Source organism: Lithobates pipiens, unplaced genomic scaffold, assembly GCF_037356315.1.
Source record: "Lithobates pipiens isolate NorthernLeopardFrog02 unplaced genomic scaffold, aLitPip1_a1.2 Scaffold_27, whole genome shotgun sequence".
Taxonomy (NCBI): domain Eukaryota; kingdom Metazoa; phylum Chordata; class Amphibia; order Anura; family Ranidae; genus Lithobates; species Lithobates pipiens.
Window position 1 is genome coordinate 3,260,616 of NW_027507788.1, and position 15,538 is coordinate 3,276,153.

Below are 15,538 nucleotides of genomic sequence, written 5' to 3' on the forward strand. Positions count from 1 at the left end.
TATCCTGAGTTTACTTCTCATTACAACTGAATGTATTGTGACCTGTGTGAGTGATGCTTTGTTCCTCTGACCTGTTATCTTCTCCATCAGGGGGAACCTATGAGAATAATCTATCGAATGAGAGGACTTCTGGGTGATGCCACAGAGGAGTTCATTGAGTCTCTTGACTCCACTACAGGTATAACAGAACACAAGGGATCCCGGTGTATAGAATGCTGACACTGGAAAGGTTTTATGCCCCATTTTCTTCCCACCAACACCCTTTTTTATTGCTTTGGTCACATGACCTAACTGCTTTTTCTCTGGGGTGGGTCCTGAATGTTGCAGAGAACAGCACCCTTCTTCTCTCTGCATTCCTCTCCTGTGAGCCAAAGGTGGCTTGAAGACATACCTCCGAGGGGGAAGGGTATATGACTGCCTGGGCTCACAGGAGGTAGACTTGTGCTGGATCAGAGAGTGTTAAATTATGCAGGTTGAGTACTGCAGACAAAAGTTGCTTTTTTTTCCTCAATCCTACTGCAGGGCTATTCATTATGCAGTTGTATCTAGTTGCATTTAGGCTTTAAAGCTGATCTCCAGGAATTTAACTACTTTGTAAAAGCTGCAGGCATACCATGAATTGAGTCCAACGAGGTACCTGCTACTTTGTAGACGTCTCTATTCATTTATATCTGACAAGTTTATTGTTCTCCAGGAAGATCACTTCCTGAGCTCTGATGCTGCTCGATGTGATCTCAGCAGCTCCAAGAGCAGAGTTGCTGGAACTGCTATGCACATCCCTTCCCTCCCTCTGCCCTTTCACAGAAGCCTTTGTATTATGAGAACTCATTCACAAAAATACAAAAGCTTCTGTGAATGGGCAGCAGAGAGGTGGGGCGTGCATAGCTTCTCTTCTCTACCAGCCAGAGTGTGTCCTCTAGGAGTGAAATAAACCTGTTATATATAGGTTAGAAGTCCCAAAGGTGACCTGCACCTAATTGGACTTAAAATGTTTGTTAACCCCCAAAAAAAAAGGGGGGGAATCTGACACTTCCTGTATGCCCTCTTTAAACAGACCACGATAACCAGGGCTACTCCGTCCTGATCACCGTGGTCAAAGTGATCCCTCCATCATACGCTGCTCTGCTCTCCTCTCTCCCCCTCCCCTCACCCACTCCTTCCTGCTTGTCATCTCCCTCTCTGTCTCCGGCCTTTTCAATACACATTTTTGATCTACTGAAGTCTATGGAACCAGAAACCAGAGAAAACTCCCTGGCCCTTTCCATAAAATGCATAGATGTGAACTACATCCATAGGAAACCGTGTTAAATGGGCTGTAGTGCGTTTCTGCAAAACTGAAAACACACTAAAAAATGCATAGGTGTGAGCCATGCCTCAAGGTTAGTATATGGAGGGGTCTTAGTGGCACTTTTCAGTCACTAGCTGCAAGAAAGTGGAAATAATCCATTACTGGTCTAGGCCTGCTTTATTAGTTCTGCTTTGTCTGGGTGCACTAAATGTGATTTTTACAAAGCATTTCAATTTCCTGCCAGCAGACGAGGAGGAGGATGAAGAGGAAGTTTACAAAATGGCCGGAGTGATGGCGCAGTGCGGAGGACTGGAGTGCATGCTAAACCGCCTGGCTGGCATCAAGGACTTTAAACAGGGCCGCCACCTTCTGACTGTGAGTCTGATTTATATGTAAAGGGCGCTGCATGCTGGTAGCTTTTGAAGGCCTTGGACAGGTTCTCTTTCCGTACAGCTCCTCCTTGTGGTTTTCTCTGGTCACTGACATCTGTTGTGTGTTTTTCCAGGTTCTTCTAAAACTCTTCAGTTACTGTGTGAAGGTCAAAGTGAACCGGCAGCAGCTGGTGAAGCTGGAGATGAACACCTTGAATGTCATGTTAGGAACTCTCAATCTGGTAAGGTTCTTCCAGCGTTGTGATTTGGTATTTATCTGTAATTGTTGACTGCTGTGGCTGAGCCTTTTCTCTCTCTTTTCTTCAGGCCCTGGTGGCGGAGCAGGAGAGTAAGGACAGTGGAGGAGCTGCCGTGGCTGAACAAGTCTTGAGTATAATGGAGATTATACTGGATGAGTCCAATGCTGAGCCACTAAGTGAAGACAAGGTGAGACCACAGTCCTGCGACTCCAACATTTCCATAGTCCAAAACCTGCCTTATAGTCCTGAAGACAAAGCTGTTTAGACATCTCAAACAAAAACAAAAAAAACTCAATAAGATTTATCTCCATTTATGAAGCTTAAAGGGGTTGTAAAGGTAAATGTTTTTTCACCTTAATGCATTCTGTGCATTAAGGTGAAAAAACATCTCACAGTGCCGGCGCCCCCAGTCCCCCCTGTTTTACTTACCTGATCCCTCGAAAATCCCGCGCTCACCCCCGCCGTCCTCTTCGCCGCTCAGCCTGGCCGCTGATTGGCTGGAGTGCATGGATTGAAAGCAGCACAGCCATTGGCTCGCACTGCTGTCAATCACATCCAATGACGCGGCGCGCCGGGGGGCGGGGCCGTGTGATACAGCGAGCGGCTATAGCCGCCGGCTGTTTCACGGGAGCGCGCCTGCAGATGCTTCTCACCATGCGAGGGAGCTCGCAGGAACGCGAGAAGCATCTGTGGAAGGAAGCAGAGACAGCCGCCGAGGGACCCCAGAAGAGCAGTTTCGGGGCCACTCTGTGCAAAACGAGCTGCACAGTGGAGGTAAGTATAACAGGTTTGTTATTTTACAAAAATAAATTTTTTTACTTTACAATCCCTTTGAAGTAGTTGTAAACCCTTTTTGTTTACTTTTACTTATAGGTAAGCTTAGAATAAGGCTTACCTATAGGTTGTGGAAACCTCTCCTAAAACGTGCGCCGTCTAGTAGATATTTCACTTGTAGTGTGCCGATGTCCTCATTGGGGCATGCGCTGTGAAGAAAAGGACCACCGTGCCGTTTCTTCCACCAGCGCGTACCGTGACTGACTGCTCCTGCCCGCTTGCACGGGAGTGACGTCACGCAAATCCAGCCAGTCACAGAGCCATAGTCCGTAGCCCCGGAAGGAAGATGGGCGAAGATGGACAGCACGGGCTTTGTTTGCAGGTAAGTGTCGTATAATGGGCTAGTATGCAATGCTTACTAGCCCATTATGCTTTTCATTTGCAGGCCTTGCGGGGAGCAAAAGAGGAAGTAAAACCCATCAGGGTTCACTTCCTCTTTAAAAGAAAACTATGAGATTTGTGTTTATTTAAGAATCGTACTTACCTAGGTGGATGCAGCACCCCTGGCTGTAATGCTGAGAATAAATCAAATACCACCGATCGCTCAGTTCTCAGGGCTCCCAGTTACTGTTACCAGCTCTTTGCTCTGCCCCCCTCTCCCCCCCTGCGCTCACTGAAGCACTGGGCTGTGGAGGGGGCAGGAGCGGCTGGCTCAGGCTATTAGTGGCTCGCTAGGAGAGGCTGAACAGAGTGACGGTCCAGACAAGTGGGTGGATCCCAACCATATGGTTGTGATCTTTCCTAAACAAAAAAATTAAAAAATGCACGTGCTTTTTCAAAAATAAAACTGCAGAGGAAAAAAAGAAATGCGTATAAATGCACTACAACTGAACCAGAGGTATGGTAAAAAAATAAAAAATATTATTACGCTCAAGGCTTGCAAAGACAGCATAGATATGGGAAGTCTGACAGTGGCCACACACTTATCAATATGATCATCAAATTCCAATAAGCCCTGGTTCACACAGTGCGATTTCACAATCACATTATAAGTTGAACCCCATTTGCGGCAAAGGAACCGTTCAAATCGTTGCAACTCAAGTCGCAGCGGCTTTGAAAAAAGGCTCCTGCGCTACTTTTCTTCAATTTCATTGCAACTTGCATTGACTTCTGTTAATTGAAATCGCACTGATCGGAAGTTTTGAAATGGTGCAGAAGTAGCACAGGGCTTTAAACCAATTACATTGTTTTATTTTTTATTCAATTTGTGAGCTTTGTGTAAAACCTGTTATAGCCCCTAGGAGGCGATGTCCACCTGTGCTGTTTACAGTGAAGCCATTTGTCCCATCAGTACATATTCTGCTTTTTTTGAATGCGATACACAATCCAATCCTATGCTTTTGTCTTGTTCAGGGTAATTTGTTGCTCACTGGAGACAAGGATCAGCTGGTGATGCTTTTAGATCAGATAAACAGCACGTTCGTTCGATCAAACCCCAGCGTGCTGCAGGGTCTCCTGCGAATCATCCCCTACTTGTCCTTCGGTGAGATAGAGAAGATGCAGATCCTGGTGGAGCGATTCAAGCCGTTCTGCACCTTTGAGAAGTAGGTGGCGCTCCTACACAAAAGTACACACACAAAAAAAACTGGAGACTTTTGGTGGTCATGTGACTAGGCTTCATTGCATTACATTGTATGGGTAAGCCCTGGTTCACTCCGGTGTGCCTTTTTGAAATCGCATTACTTCAGCCTGATTTCAAAGCCGCACATCGGTGCGATTTTTTTGCACTGCCGACCTCATTGTGGCTTACAACTTCATTTAACAGAAGTCTATGTAAGTGGCAATGAAATTTGTAAAAAGTAGTGCATGACAAGTCGCACCAGTGTGTACAGGGAGTGCTAAGCGTCACTCCTGTCTTCTGTCCTAGGTATGATGATGAACACTGCGGTGATGACAAAGTCTTCCTGGACTGCTTCTGTAAAATCGCAGCCGGCATCAAGAACAACAGCAATGGGCATCAGCTGAAAGACCTCATCCTGCAGAAGGGCATCACACAGAACGCCCTGGACTACATGAAGAAGCACATCCCCAGCGCCCAGAAGTGAGTCAGCACCTGCGGGCGGTTTGTAAAAAGGCCAAAAATTTTGAAATGATGCAAGAGCTTAATTGGAGTGCCTGACAGTGTTGTTTTTTTTTTTTTTTTTACAATCCATTTCGTCTTTAACCCCTTCCCAACAAGTGTTTTTTATATGGGCTTTCCGGTCATGTGATTGGCTGTCACAGTGGTCACATGATCAGAAGCCAGTTTTTCTGGCTCACGATCATTGCTAAGTGACTAGAAGGTGATGGTGTAGGACCAGCCCTGGAGGGGGGGGGGAGGGGCATACAACTGAGCAAACTCCCAGAAGAACACGGCAATGAATACTATTATGTGGTGGCACAGCGCTAAAGCCCATAAATGTGCTGCCAAATATATGCGCACGCCCTGACGTTAATGCGTTAGAGCTGAAATCAGGCTGAGAGATGGAGCACCAGGTCTTGGGGGCCTTTTGTGGCACCCTATCGTCAGGAAAGAAAGTGAGGGCAAATCTTCCCAGTGGGGGGGGGATGCATGGCAATAAAATTATCGGAAACCCTATCTGACTGCTAGCAGCAACATACGTGGTGTTGGCTGCTAGCTGTCAAAGTGAGGACCTAGATTAACGTACCGCCAGCATGCAGGAGAATGTTAATCTACAGCTTGTGGCCTAAAGGGGTTCAGCGTGCAGTTTTGCTTGGAGAGAAATAGTTGGCAGGGGACTTTCTCTAATGCGTCGCCTGTCTGATCCTGACAGTTTTTGCCCTCCCCTCTGTAAACTGACCACAGTGTATCATGGCTGCTGAGCCCTGACTACGTACAGTCCATTCATGAGTTTCTTTTCCTTGCAGTCTGGATGCCGATATTTGGAAGAAATTCCTCTCTCGTCCGGCTCTTCCCTTTATTTTGCGGCTACTCCGAGGATTGGCCACCCAGCACCCTCCCACACAGGTAAGTTTCCTGTATGGCCAAATGACGCCGGTCTCTTCCGCCAGTGTGATCTCACCACCAGTATTGGCTCGTTATTTATGTCCGCAGGTAGCATAACCAGACTCCAGCTTTACCCGACGTATGTTGCAGTAGTTTTCATCTATTGTGTTGCTTCGCAGGCGCTTATCGGCACGGATTCTATCACCAACCTCCACAAGCTGGAGCAAGTGTCCAGCGATGAAGGGATTGGGACCCTGGCTGAGAACTTGCTGGAGGCGCTTAGAGAACACCCAGATGTCAATAAGAAGATTGACGCTGCGCGGAAAGAGACTCGCGCCGAGAAGAAACGCATGGCCATGGCGATGAGACAGAAAGCGTTGGGGACTCTTGGAATGACGGTGGGTGTCCTAAGGCGCCAATTCAATAAAATCCTCTTTTAACCACTCTGACCACCCTATAGCAATTCTACTGCTACAGGGCATTAGCTGTGTGCAGGATCATTATATATAATCCTGCCCTTCCGCCTGCAGGGGGCGTGCCTCTTCTGCTGTGATAATTCACAGCAAAAGCCGATCTGCGGAACCCAGGCACTCGATGTCTTCCCGGCAGCTGCGAACGCCGGTAAAACACAGAACTGAGATATGTAAACAAAGGCATAGCCCTGTTCTGACATGGGGTAATGGATCAATCCTGTGTGTCTGAAAAGCAGGGACTAGAATCAATCTCTTCCCTTAGTGAAAGCAGTACACACACACACACACACACACACACACACACACACACACACACACACACACACACACACACACTGGCTAGGCACACATTTAACCCTTTGCCCTAGATATATAACTACTTCCCAGACAGTGTCAGTACAGTGACAGTGTAAATTTTTAGCACTGGTTCTCAAGTGTCAATTGTCAGTGTCTGATTGTTTGCCGCAATTTTGCAGTCTCGCTGTAAGACGCTGATCGCCGCCATTACTAGTATAAATAAATAAAAATTCCATAAAGCTATGCCATAGTTGTAACATTCACATAAATCAGGGATCTGCAATTGGTGGGCCTCCAGCTGTTGCAAAACTACAAGTCCCATCATGCCTCTGGGTGTCATGCTTGTGGCTGTCAGTCTTGCTATGCCTCATGGGACTTGTAGTTCTGCAACAGCTGGAGGTCCGCTAATTGCAGATCCCTGACATAAACCAATCAATATATGCTTACAGGGATTTTTTTTTTATTTTTTTTTACCAAAACCATAGCAGAATACATATTTGACATATTTAATTTTTTTTTTTTTTTCCTTGGATATGTTTTTTATAGCAGAAAGTAAAAAAAAAGTTTTTTGTGTGTTTTTTTTTTTTTTATTTATTTTTTTAACACACAAAAATCCACAGAGGTGATCAAATACCACCAAAATAAAGCTCTATTTGTGACAAGAAAAACTATATGAATTATATTTGAGTACAGGGTTGCACGACCGCACAATTAAAGTAACGCAGTGTCGAATCACAAAAAATGGCCTGGTCATGAAAAGGGGGGGGGGGGTGTAAAATTTTTGGAGGTCGTGGTTAATCGGACTGAACAACCTAAATGTAAAAGTAGATGTCTGAAAACCTGTCTAGTATTTTTGTTCTGTGCTGAGTTGGGTTTCTTGATGTCTGTTCTGATCTTTTATCCTCGTATCTTCCAGACCAATGAGAAGGGTCAGGTGGTCACAAAGACGGCTCTGTTGAAGCAGATGGAGGAACTGATCGAGGAACCGGGGCTGACTTGCTGTATCTGCAGAGAGGGCTACAAGTTCCAGGTACAGGGCTGTACTATGGATGGGGGGGGGGGGTACAGGTCTATCCAAAGGGGTATTTTATTATGGGAATCTTCATCCCCCCTTTTTTATTTTTATTTATTTTGCATTTTCCAGCCTACCAAAGTGCTCGGCATCTACACTTTCACGAAGCGCGTCTCCCTGGAGGAGGCCGAGAACAAACCGAGAAAGCAGCAGGGCTACAGCACGGTGTCTCACTTCAACATTGTGCACTATGACTGCCATCTTGCCGCTGTCAGGTAATCTTATTTAACCCTTTCACGTTAGAATGGGGAATAGGCCACTCTCTACACAAGTGAAATCTGTGGGGGTGTTTTTTTTTTTTTTTCTTTTCTCTGCCATGAGTTTTTATACACGTCTTCTCATTCACACCGTAAGTGTACCTGTTCAAGTTCACCTTGCAGATTTTTCTGTAAAGGTGAACTTACGCTTTAAGGTAGATCTCTGCAAGGACACAAAGAAAACAATTGTTTTTCTCAGATTTTTTTTTTTTTTTTTTTCTTTTGTGTGTCCTTGCAGAGACAGGAAAAACTTGCGTCTCTGCACAAGATGTGAACAAGTCCTTATTTGCTCTTTTTTTGGTCTGCCTGGTTCGCACCATGTGCAGAGATGTTCACAATCTTTTGAAGATTAGAAGTGTAGAAGCTGTCGGATCAATATTCTGATTCTCTATTTACACTACCACCATACTTTTTGGATGACAGTTGTCTGAAATAAGACACAGCCTCAGTTCTGGCACCAAAATGATTCTTAAGGCTGGGTTCACACCACAGCGATGCGGAAACGCCGCAAATTTGCGGCGTTTTCCCGCATCGCATTACTCCCGCCGGCAGTTCACACTGCCCTATGCGAACGGCTGGGAGTGTCAATGATATGTTAATGACACCCCCAGATCCGTCCGCATATCGCAGTGCGATCTGCCGACTCGCACAGGAATCGGATCGCATGGTGTGAACCCCCATGCGATCCGATTCTGTTGCGGACCAAAAAAAGGGTCCCGTGCGAGTTTGCTGCGGGAGCGATGCGAATTCAGCCATACTATCTGTATACTATCTGTATGGCTGAACTCGCATCGCTACGGAGATCGGATGTGATTTGCACTGCAGTGCGGGTGCGAATCACATCCGGATCTCCCCCCGCAGCAGTGTGAACCCAGCCTAAAGTGACATTTAAAGGCGTTTTTTTTTTCTTTTTTTAAAATTGATATCATAACAAACATGTTCTACTTGCCTGCTTACCGATATCCTCCTCTTCTCGGGTACCCTGCCGCCTCCTCTACTCGGGTTCCCCACCAGCGCTCCAGGCCCCTCCGTCCGGCCTAGTACCCCCATAGCAAGCAGTTTGCTATGGGGGGGACACCTGAGCAGGCTCTCTCCTGAGCTGCTGCTCTGTGTGTCCATTCATACACCAGGAGTGTCTCAGCCCCTGCCCCCGCTCTCTCCTCATTGGCTGATTGACTGTTGTTATAGTGGGTGCCAAAGGCTTCCATTTAAAATCTCAGACAATAAGGGAGAGACCTGGGAGAGCCAAAGCTGGATCTCAGATGGGGCTCAGGCAAAGAAGGGGGGGGGGGGGGGGGAGAGCTGCACACAGGTTTCTTAGATTAATGTATAGAATGTATGAAGGTAAAAAAAGTGAGCCTTTACAATCGCTTTAAAGTGGGAGTAAACTCTCATCTCTGACTTATAGGTAAGCCTATAACCCTATGGGTCATATAAATGTCTCCTAAACCTGCACCCTTTAGGGTATATTTACTGTATACTCAGCCAGTGACATCAGTGCTCTGAAGGATCGGCCACCTGGGCCAATAAACTGCAGCTCCTGCGTGCATGCGCGGTGGTGAAGTCATCAAGGCCCTGGTCGGTCACACAGCCGCAGTCCGCAAACACGGAAGGAAGTCGGATGAAGATGGGAGTGGCTGCAGCTCTGACATCTCAGCCCTGGAAGGGCTTCGTTTTAAGACACAAGTTTAAAATAATGTGCTAGTACTCGATGCAGGGTACCAAAAAAAAAAAGTCCAGCGGTTTCTCCACCGTTTGTTCTGTTAAGTGTCTTGACCTTTTTAACAAAAAATGTTGCATATTTTGATTAAAATGGAGGGGGGGCGGTTTACTAAAACGGGAGCACTCAGAATCTGGTGCGGCTGTGCACGGTAGCCAATCCTCTTCTACCTTCTGGAAGCACCAGATTTTGCACCATGTATTTTTGGTAAATAGTATTTCATTGTGGGGGTTGTCTCCTAAGGCCGGGTGAATTGGTCAGTTTTGGGGATTACGCTTTTCATATTTTATGGCTAATTGTTCATTTATTGTTTATTTTATTTTAATTTTTTGCACACAGGTTAGCCCGTGGACGGGAAGAATGGGAGAGTGCGGCTCTACAAAACGCCAACACGAAGTGTAACGGCCTGCTTCCTGTGTGGGGGCCGCATGTTCCAGAATCTGCGTTTGCAACCTGCTTGGCCAGGTAGGCTGTGTGCATTTTTCGTCCTGTCGTCATGTACTGGTCATATTAGTGGGTCGTTTTGTGCGCTAAAGTATGTGGATGATTTCTGTAGGCACAACACCTACCTGCAGGAGTGTACCGGCCAACGGGAACCTACCTACCAACTCAACATCCACGACCTTAAGCTGCTATTCCTGCGTTTCGCTATGGAGCAATCATTCAGTGCAGACACTGGAGGAGGAGGGCGGGAGAGCAACATACACCTCATCCCATACATCATCCACACCGTGCTATATGTCCTCAACACGTATGTATCCCGCAGTCTAACAAATGTTGGGTTCTAACACACGGGGAAGTGTTACTAAACTCAAAACAGTAAAATCTGTCTGTATATATGTAGTAAAACATGCTTGTTATACTCCCTGTGGAACCTAAGGGGTTAATCCTCTGCATTGTGTAAAAAGGCTGTTTGATCCTGTCTTGTCTGATCCTCCCCTTCTCCCACTGTCCCCAGTCAATTTCCTGATTGTACGGAGCCTTGGGGGCACTCTAGCAGTACACAGTAAACTGAGCATGTGCAGGTTTTTTGTTTTTTGGGAGGGTGGAGGGGGAGAGAGAGGAGGGTGCATGTGATTAGTCTGGGCAGCTCTGATTGGCCCTGTGCCAGAGTCTGGGGCCTTGAAGCCTCATAGGACAGTCAGAACAGAATGAAAACTTTTCCTATAAGCTTTAACCAGACACTAATGGAAGTCAGAAAACTGCTATACACTGCTGATGAGAAAAGGTGTTTAGCAGTTTATAGTTACCAAAACTATTGCATTTCCATGTTCTGTGTACTGACATAGTGCCTGCAGGCTCCTGGAGAGAGCATATATAGTGAATGCAGAGTCCTGGGGAGACGAGATATAGTGAATGCAGAGTCCTGGGGAGACGAGATATAGTGAATGCAGAGTCCTGGGGAGACGAGATATAGTGAATGCAGAGTCCTGGGGAGACGAGATATAGTGAATGCAGAGTCCTGGGGAGACGAGATATAGTGAGTGCGGGCTCCTGGGGAGACGAGATATAGTGAGTGCGGGCTCCTGGGGAGACGAGATATAGTGAGTGCGGGCTCCTGGGGAGACGAGATATAGTGAGTGCGGGCTCCTGGGGAGACGAGATATAGTGAGTGCGGGCTCCTGGGGAGACGAGGTCTAGTGAGTGCGGGCTCCTGGGGAGACGAGGTCTAGTGAGTGCGGGCTCCTGGGGAGACGAGGTCTAGTGAGTGCGGGCTCCTGGGGAGACGAGGTCTAGTGAGTGCGGGCTCCTGGGGAGACGAGGTCTAGTGAGTGCGGGCTCCTGGGGAGACGAGGTCTAGTGAGTGCGGGCTCCTGGGGAGACTAGGTCTAGTGAGTGCGGGCTCCTGGGGAGACGAGATATAGTGAGTGCGGGCTCCTGGGGAGACGAGATATAGTGAGTGCGGGCTCCTGGGGAGACGAGGTCTAGTGAGTGCGGGCTCCTGGGGAGACGAGATATAGTGAGTGCGGGCTCCTGGGGAAGACGAGGTCTAGCGAGTGCGGGCTCCTGGGGAGACTAGGTCTAGCGAGTGCGGGCTCCTGGGGAGACGAGGTCTAGCGAGTGCGGGCTCCTGGGGAGACGAGGTCTAGCGAGTGCGGGCTCCTGGGGAGACGAGGTCTAGCGAGTGCGGGCTCCTGGGGAGACGAGGTCTAGCGAGTGCGGGCTCCTGGGGAGACGAGGTCTAGTGAGTGCGGGCTCCTGGGGAGACTAGGTCTAGCGAGTGCGGGCTCCTGGGGAGACTAGGTCTAGCGAGTGCGGGCTCCTGGGGAGACTAGGTCTAGCGAGTGCGGGCTCCTGGGGAGACTAGGTCTAGCGAGTGCGGGCTCCTGGGGAGACGAGGTCTAGCGAGTGCGGGCTCCTGGGGAGACGAGGTCTAGCGAGTGCGGGCTCCTGGGGAGACGAGGTCTAGCGAGTGCGGGCTCCTGGGGAGACGAGATATAGTGAGTGCGGGCTCCTGGGGAGACGAGATATAGTGAGTGCGGGCTCCTGGGGAGACGAGATATAGCGAGTGCGGGCTCCTGGGGAGACGAGGTCTAGCGAGTGCGGGCTCCTGGGGAGACGAGGTCTAGCGAGTGTGGGCTCCTGGGGAGACGAGGTCTAGCGAGTGTGGGCTCCTGGGGAGACGAGGTCTAGCGAGTGCGGGCTCCTGGGGAGACGAGGTCTAGCGAGTGTGGGCTCCTGGGGAGACGAGGTCTAGCGAGTGTGGGCTCCTGGGGAGACGAGGTCTAGCGAGTGTGGGCTCCTGGGGAGACGAGGTCTAGCGAGTGTGGGCTCCTGGGGAGACGAGGTCTAGCGAGTGTGGGCTCCTGGGGAGACGAGGTCTAGCGAGTGTGGGCTCCTGGGGAGACGAGGTCTAGCGAGTGTGGGCTCCTGGGGAGACGAGGTCTAGCGAGTGCGGGCTCCTGGGGAGACGAGGTCTAGCGAGTGCGGGCTCCTGGGGAGACGAGGTCTAGCGAGTGCGGGCTCCTGGGGAGACGAGGTCTAGCGAGTGCGGGCTCCTGGGGAGACGAGGTCTAGCGAGTGCGGGCTCCTGGGGAGACGAGGTCTAGCGAGTGCGGGCTCCTGGGGAGACGAGGTCTAGCGAGTGCGGGCTCCTGGGGAGACGAGGTCTAGCGAGTGCGGGCTCCTGGGGAGACTAGGTCTAGCGAGTGCGGGCTCCTGGGTTTAGTAACACTTTAAGGGGTGTACCAGGTGCATACAGATTTGGGGAGCATGTAATTTACTCCCCTTCTTTACAGAGGACAGTGCTTGGTAATTGGCCAATCAGAGCCAGTGAGAAACTCCTTAGCCCTATGTATGCATAAAGTCCTGACTTGGGTCTCCCAGGGATGGGAAGAGCAGGGAGGGCGGCTGGAAGCTGTTGCCGTGGTTTGCACCATTTTTTTTTTTTTTTTAGATGTTAACTGCTCTGGTCTTTTGCTGTATCCTTCCTTCCAGAACCCGCGCCATATCCAGAGAGGAGAAGAATGTTCAGAGTTTTCTGGAACAGCCTAAAGAGAAGTGGGTGGAAAGTGCCTTCGAGGTGGATGGGCCCCATTATTTCACTGTGATGGCGTTACATCTTCTACCGACTGAGAAGTGGAAGACCATCCGCATCGATGTGCTGCGACGGCTGCTGGTGGTCAGTCACGCGAGAGCTGTGTCCTCGGGTGGAGCAAACAGGTACACCAACATGGAAGAAGGATTCCTGAGAGCTTTCTGCACTTGTTTGAACCGATCTCTGCTGCTGTAGATATTAGAGGTGGAAATCATGGGGGTGATCTGAGAGGCCAATTCACACCGTGTGGTGACTGCATGGTAAAACGTTTGTCACTGCAGGGACAACAATTGTTTCCTATGTGTCCCATCATTCACTACAACGCAGCCTAGCACTGAGATAACATGCAAACAATGCTGTGCTTTATCGCAGCCCACCCCTCATTGCAGTGATTGAAGTGATACATTTTGCACACTTCAAATAAAGCTTGTAAAAAATAAAATAATAAAAAATAAATAAAAAGCGGTGCACTGAATTATGTACCCTAGCTAGATGGGAACACAGAGCGGCTGAATCGCTTCATTTGCTATTCGAATTAACACTATTGCAGTGTGAATTGGTCTTCACTGGGGGGATTTCGCCTCCCTTCCTGTGCCTGTGTCCCCTGAACAAGAAGTTGGGTGAGCTGTTGTCACTGGGATAGGAATCCACAGGTGGCAAAAAAAAAAAACTCAGACTTTCTAACCCTGCCCCCGAAAATTTGTTTAGCAAAAACATAAAAACCCCTGTAGGGAATAAATACCACCAAAAGTTCTATTTGTGTGATAAATGATAAAAATATAATTTGGGTACAGTGTAGCACGACCGCGCAATTGTCATTCAAAGTGTGACAGCGCTGGAAAATTGGCCTGGGCAGGAAGGGGGGGTTTAAGTGCCCGGTAAGCAAGTGGTTAAAATGGCACGACACTGTTTCTGAGCAAAATAAAACGCCCCCCCCCCCCCCCAGCCACCTTGAGTAAGGGCAGATTCACATGGCAATTTACTTCCAGGAATCGATATGCCCTTAGCTCAGGCAGGTGGGTGTGCTTAGCTGAGAAAACTCCTCTCCTCTCCTCTCCTCTCCCCTCCCCTCCCCACCCCTCCCCTCCTGAAAACTCTTGTGATGTATGACATAATTTGCCCTAGGCGTGGAAACTAGTAGGTAACTAAAATGTTAAAAAAAAAAAAGTTTAAGCCCAGGTTCACACTGATCTCGCACAATTTCAAACCAGCAATGCAGTCTGACTTTGGGGGCGATCTGACAGACATCTGTGTGGGTTCATGCACAGATGTCTATTCAAATGCCCCCCCCCCCCACCCCAAAGTCGGCAAAAGTAGTACAGGAATTACTTTTGGGAATTGGACGGTGCTATTGCCGGCAATAGCTGCCGATTCGGCGTGTCAAATCGCATGCCAAATCAGCCTGATGGGGATGTGGGCTCCAAGTAAAAATATGATCTACTTTGCTATCTATTTACAAAATGCTAGCAGGATGAGGATTAGAAATAGTCAATGGTGAATGAGAGAGTAAAATTCCACTTTAAATTTGTTAGGTTTTTTTTTTTGTCCCTGTTGGAGATATGAGAACCCGTTTCCTGGCACCAACGTGGCAGCATACATGTGGTAGAACGCTGCCATGCATTTTCGCCAGGAAGTGAAAATTACGGGAAGTATTTGATACAATTTTTCCATTTTTGGGGAGGTATTTAGGCTACTGTTGGTGACCTCTTCATGTCTGTCGTGGTAAATCAATGGCTTCAGTTCTTTTGAGTCAATAACCGACCAGTTGCTGGACATGTGGAGAGAGAGTCTCGATGGTTGATAATAGGAATGTCACACACTGAGTGCAGAGATAAAGATTTCAGGAATCCCAGGTGTGCGTAGTCGGTGGCGGTGCACATGGATCTTTGAGAACTTCAGGAAGGAGAGTGAGGAGGAGCCCCCGACGTAGTGACTGTTGGGTTGGCCCACTTGCTTCATTCTAAGGTTGGTATACAAACTTCAGCCTGGAAAACGAAATGTATACCATTGATTGGAGATGAAGAGACATGGCCAATCCAAAGTTCAGCTTTATTGCCCCCACAACAGATTTTTGGTTCTTTGGACCACTTGCTCAGGTTATGGCTTGTTATCCTGAGGAGGGAGCCAGAGGCCTCACATAGCAGCCAATCGGATGCAGAACCAGGTAAAGCAGATGTCTGGCTCCTCAGAGTTTTTGTTCAACTTTTTTTGCTTTTTACATTTTTGTTATACACTTTAAAAATAGACAAGGCAGGTTTGTATCGGACCCTCTGGGTTTACATCCTGTAGCAGCGGAGGGTTGGTGTTCTTCTGGAGGACTCCTTTGTGTTTTGTCATTGAGGATCCCTCGAGGCGTTGGCATAGGCTGGATGCTCAGACTGCCGGTGACTTCACAAAGGTGTCTCTGGACTTCGCAGCATCTCCCTCGGGCCTCTCGTGTCGCCCCGTCATTTTTCTGGTGACTTGGTAAACTGTCCCCCC

The 15,538-nt window shown here is 48.5% G+C and overlaps 1 protein-coding gene across 1 annotated transcript in view; it reads left to right on the forward strand.

Moving 5' to 3' along the window:
* The window catches only part of UBR4 (ubiquitin protein ligase E3 component n-recognin 4), a 120,025-nt gene that overhangs the window by 99,467 nt on the left and 5,020 nt on the right, over positions 1 to 15,538 (forward strand). The window contains 13 exon segments of the mRNA XM_077456305.1: positions 91 to 178; positions 1,536 to 1,663; positions 1,794 to 1,901; positions 1,987 to 2,106; positions 4,107 to 4,297; positions 4,621 to 4,794; positions 5,622 to 5,721; positions 5,880 to 6,098; positions 7,387 to 7,500; positions 7,615 to 7,757; positions 9,859 to 9,984; positions 10,076 to 10,270; positions 12,958 to 13,182. Of these exon segments, the coding sequence (XP_077312431.1) occupies positions 91 to 178; positions 1,536 to 1,663; positions 1,794 to 1,901; positions 1,987 to 2,106; positions 4,107 to 4,297; positions 4,621 to 4,794; positions 5,622 to 5,721; positions 5,880 to 6,098; positions 7,387 to 7,500; positions 7,615 to 7,757; positions 9,859 to 9,984; positions 10,076 to 10,270; positions 12,958 to 13,182 (1,931 nt within the window).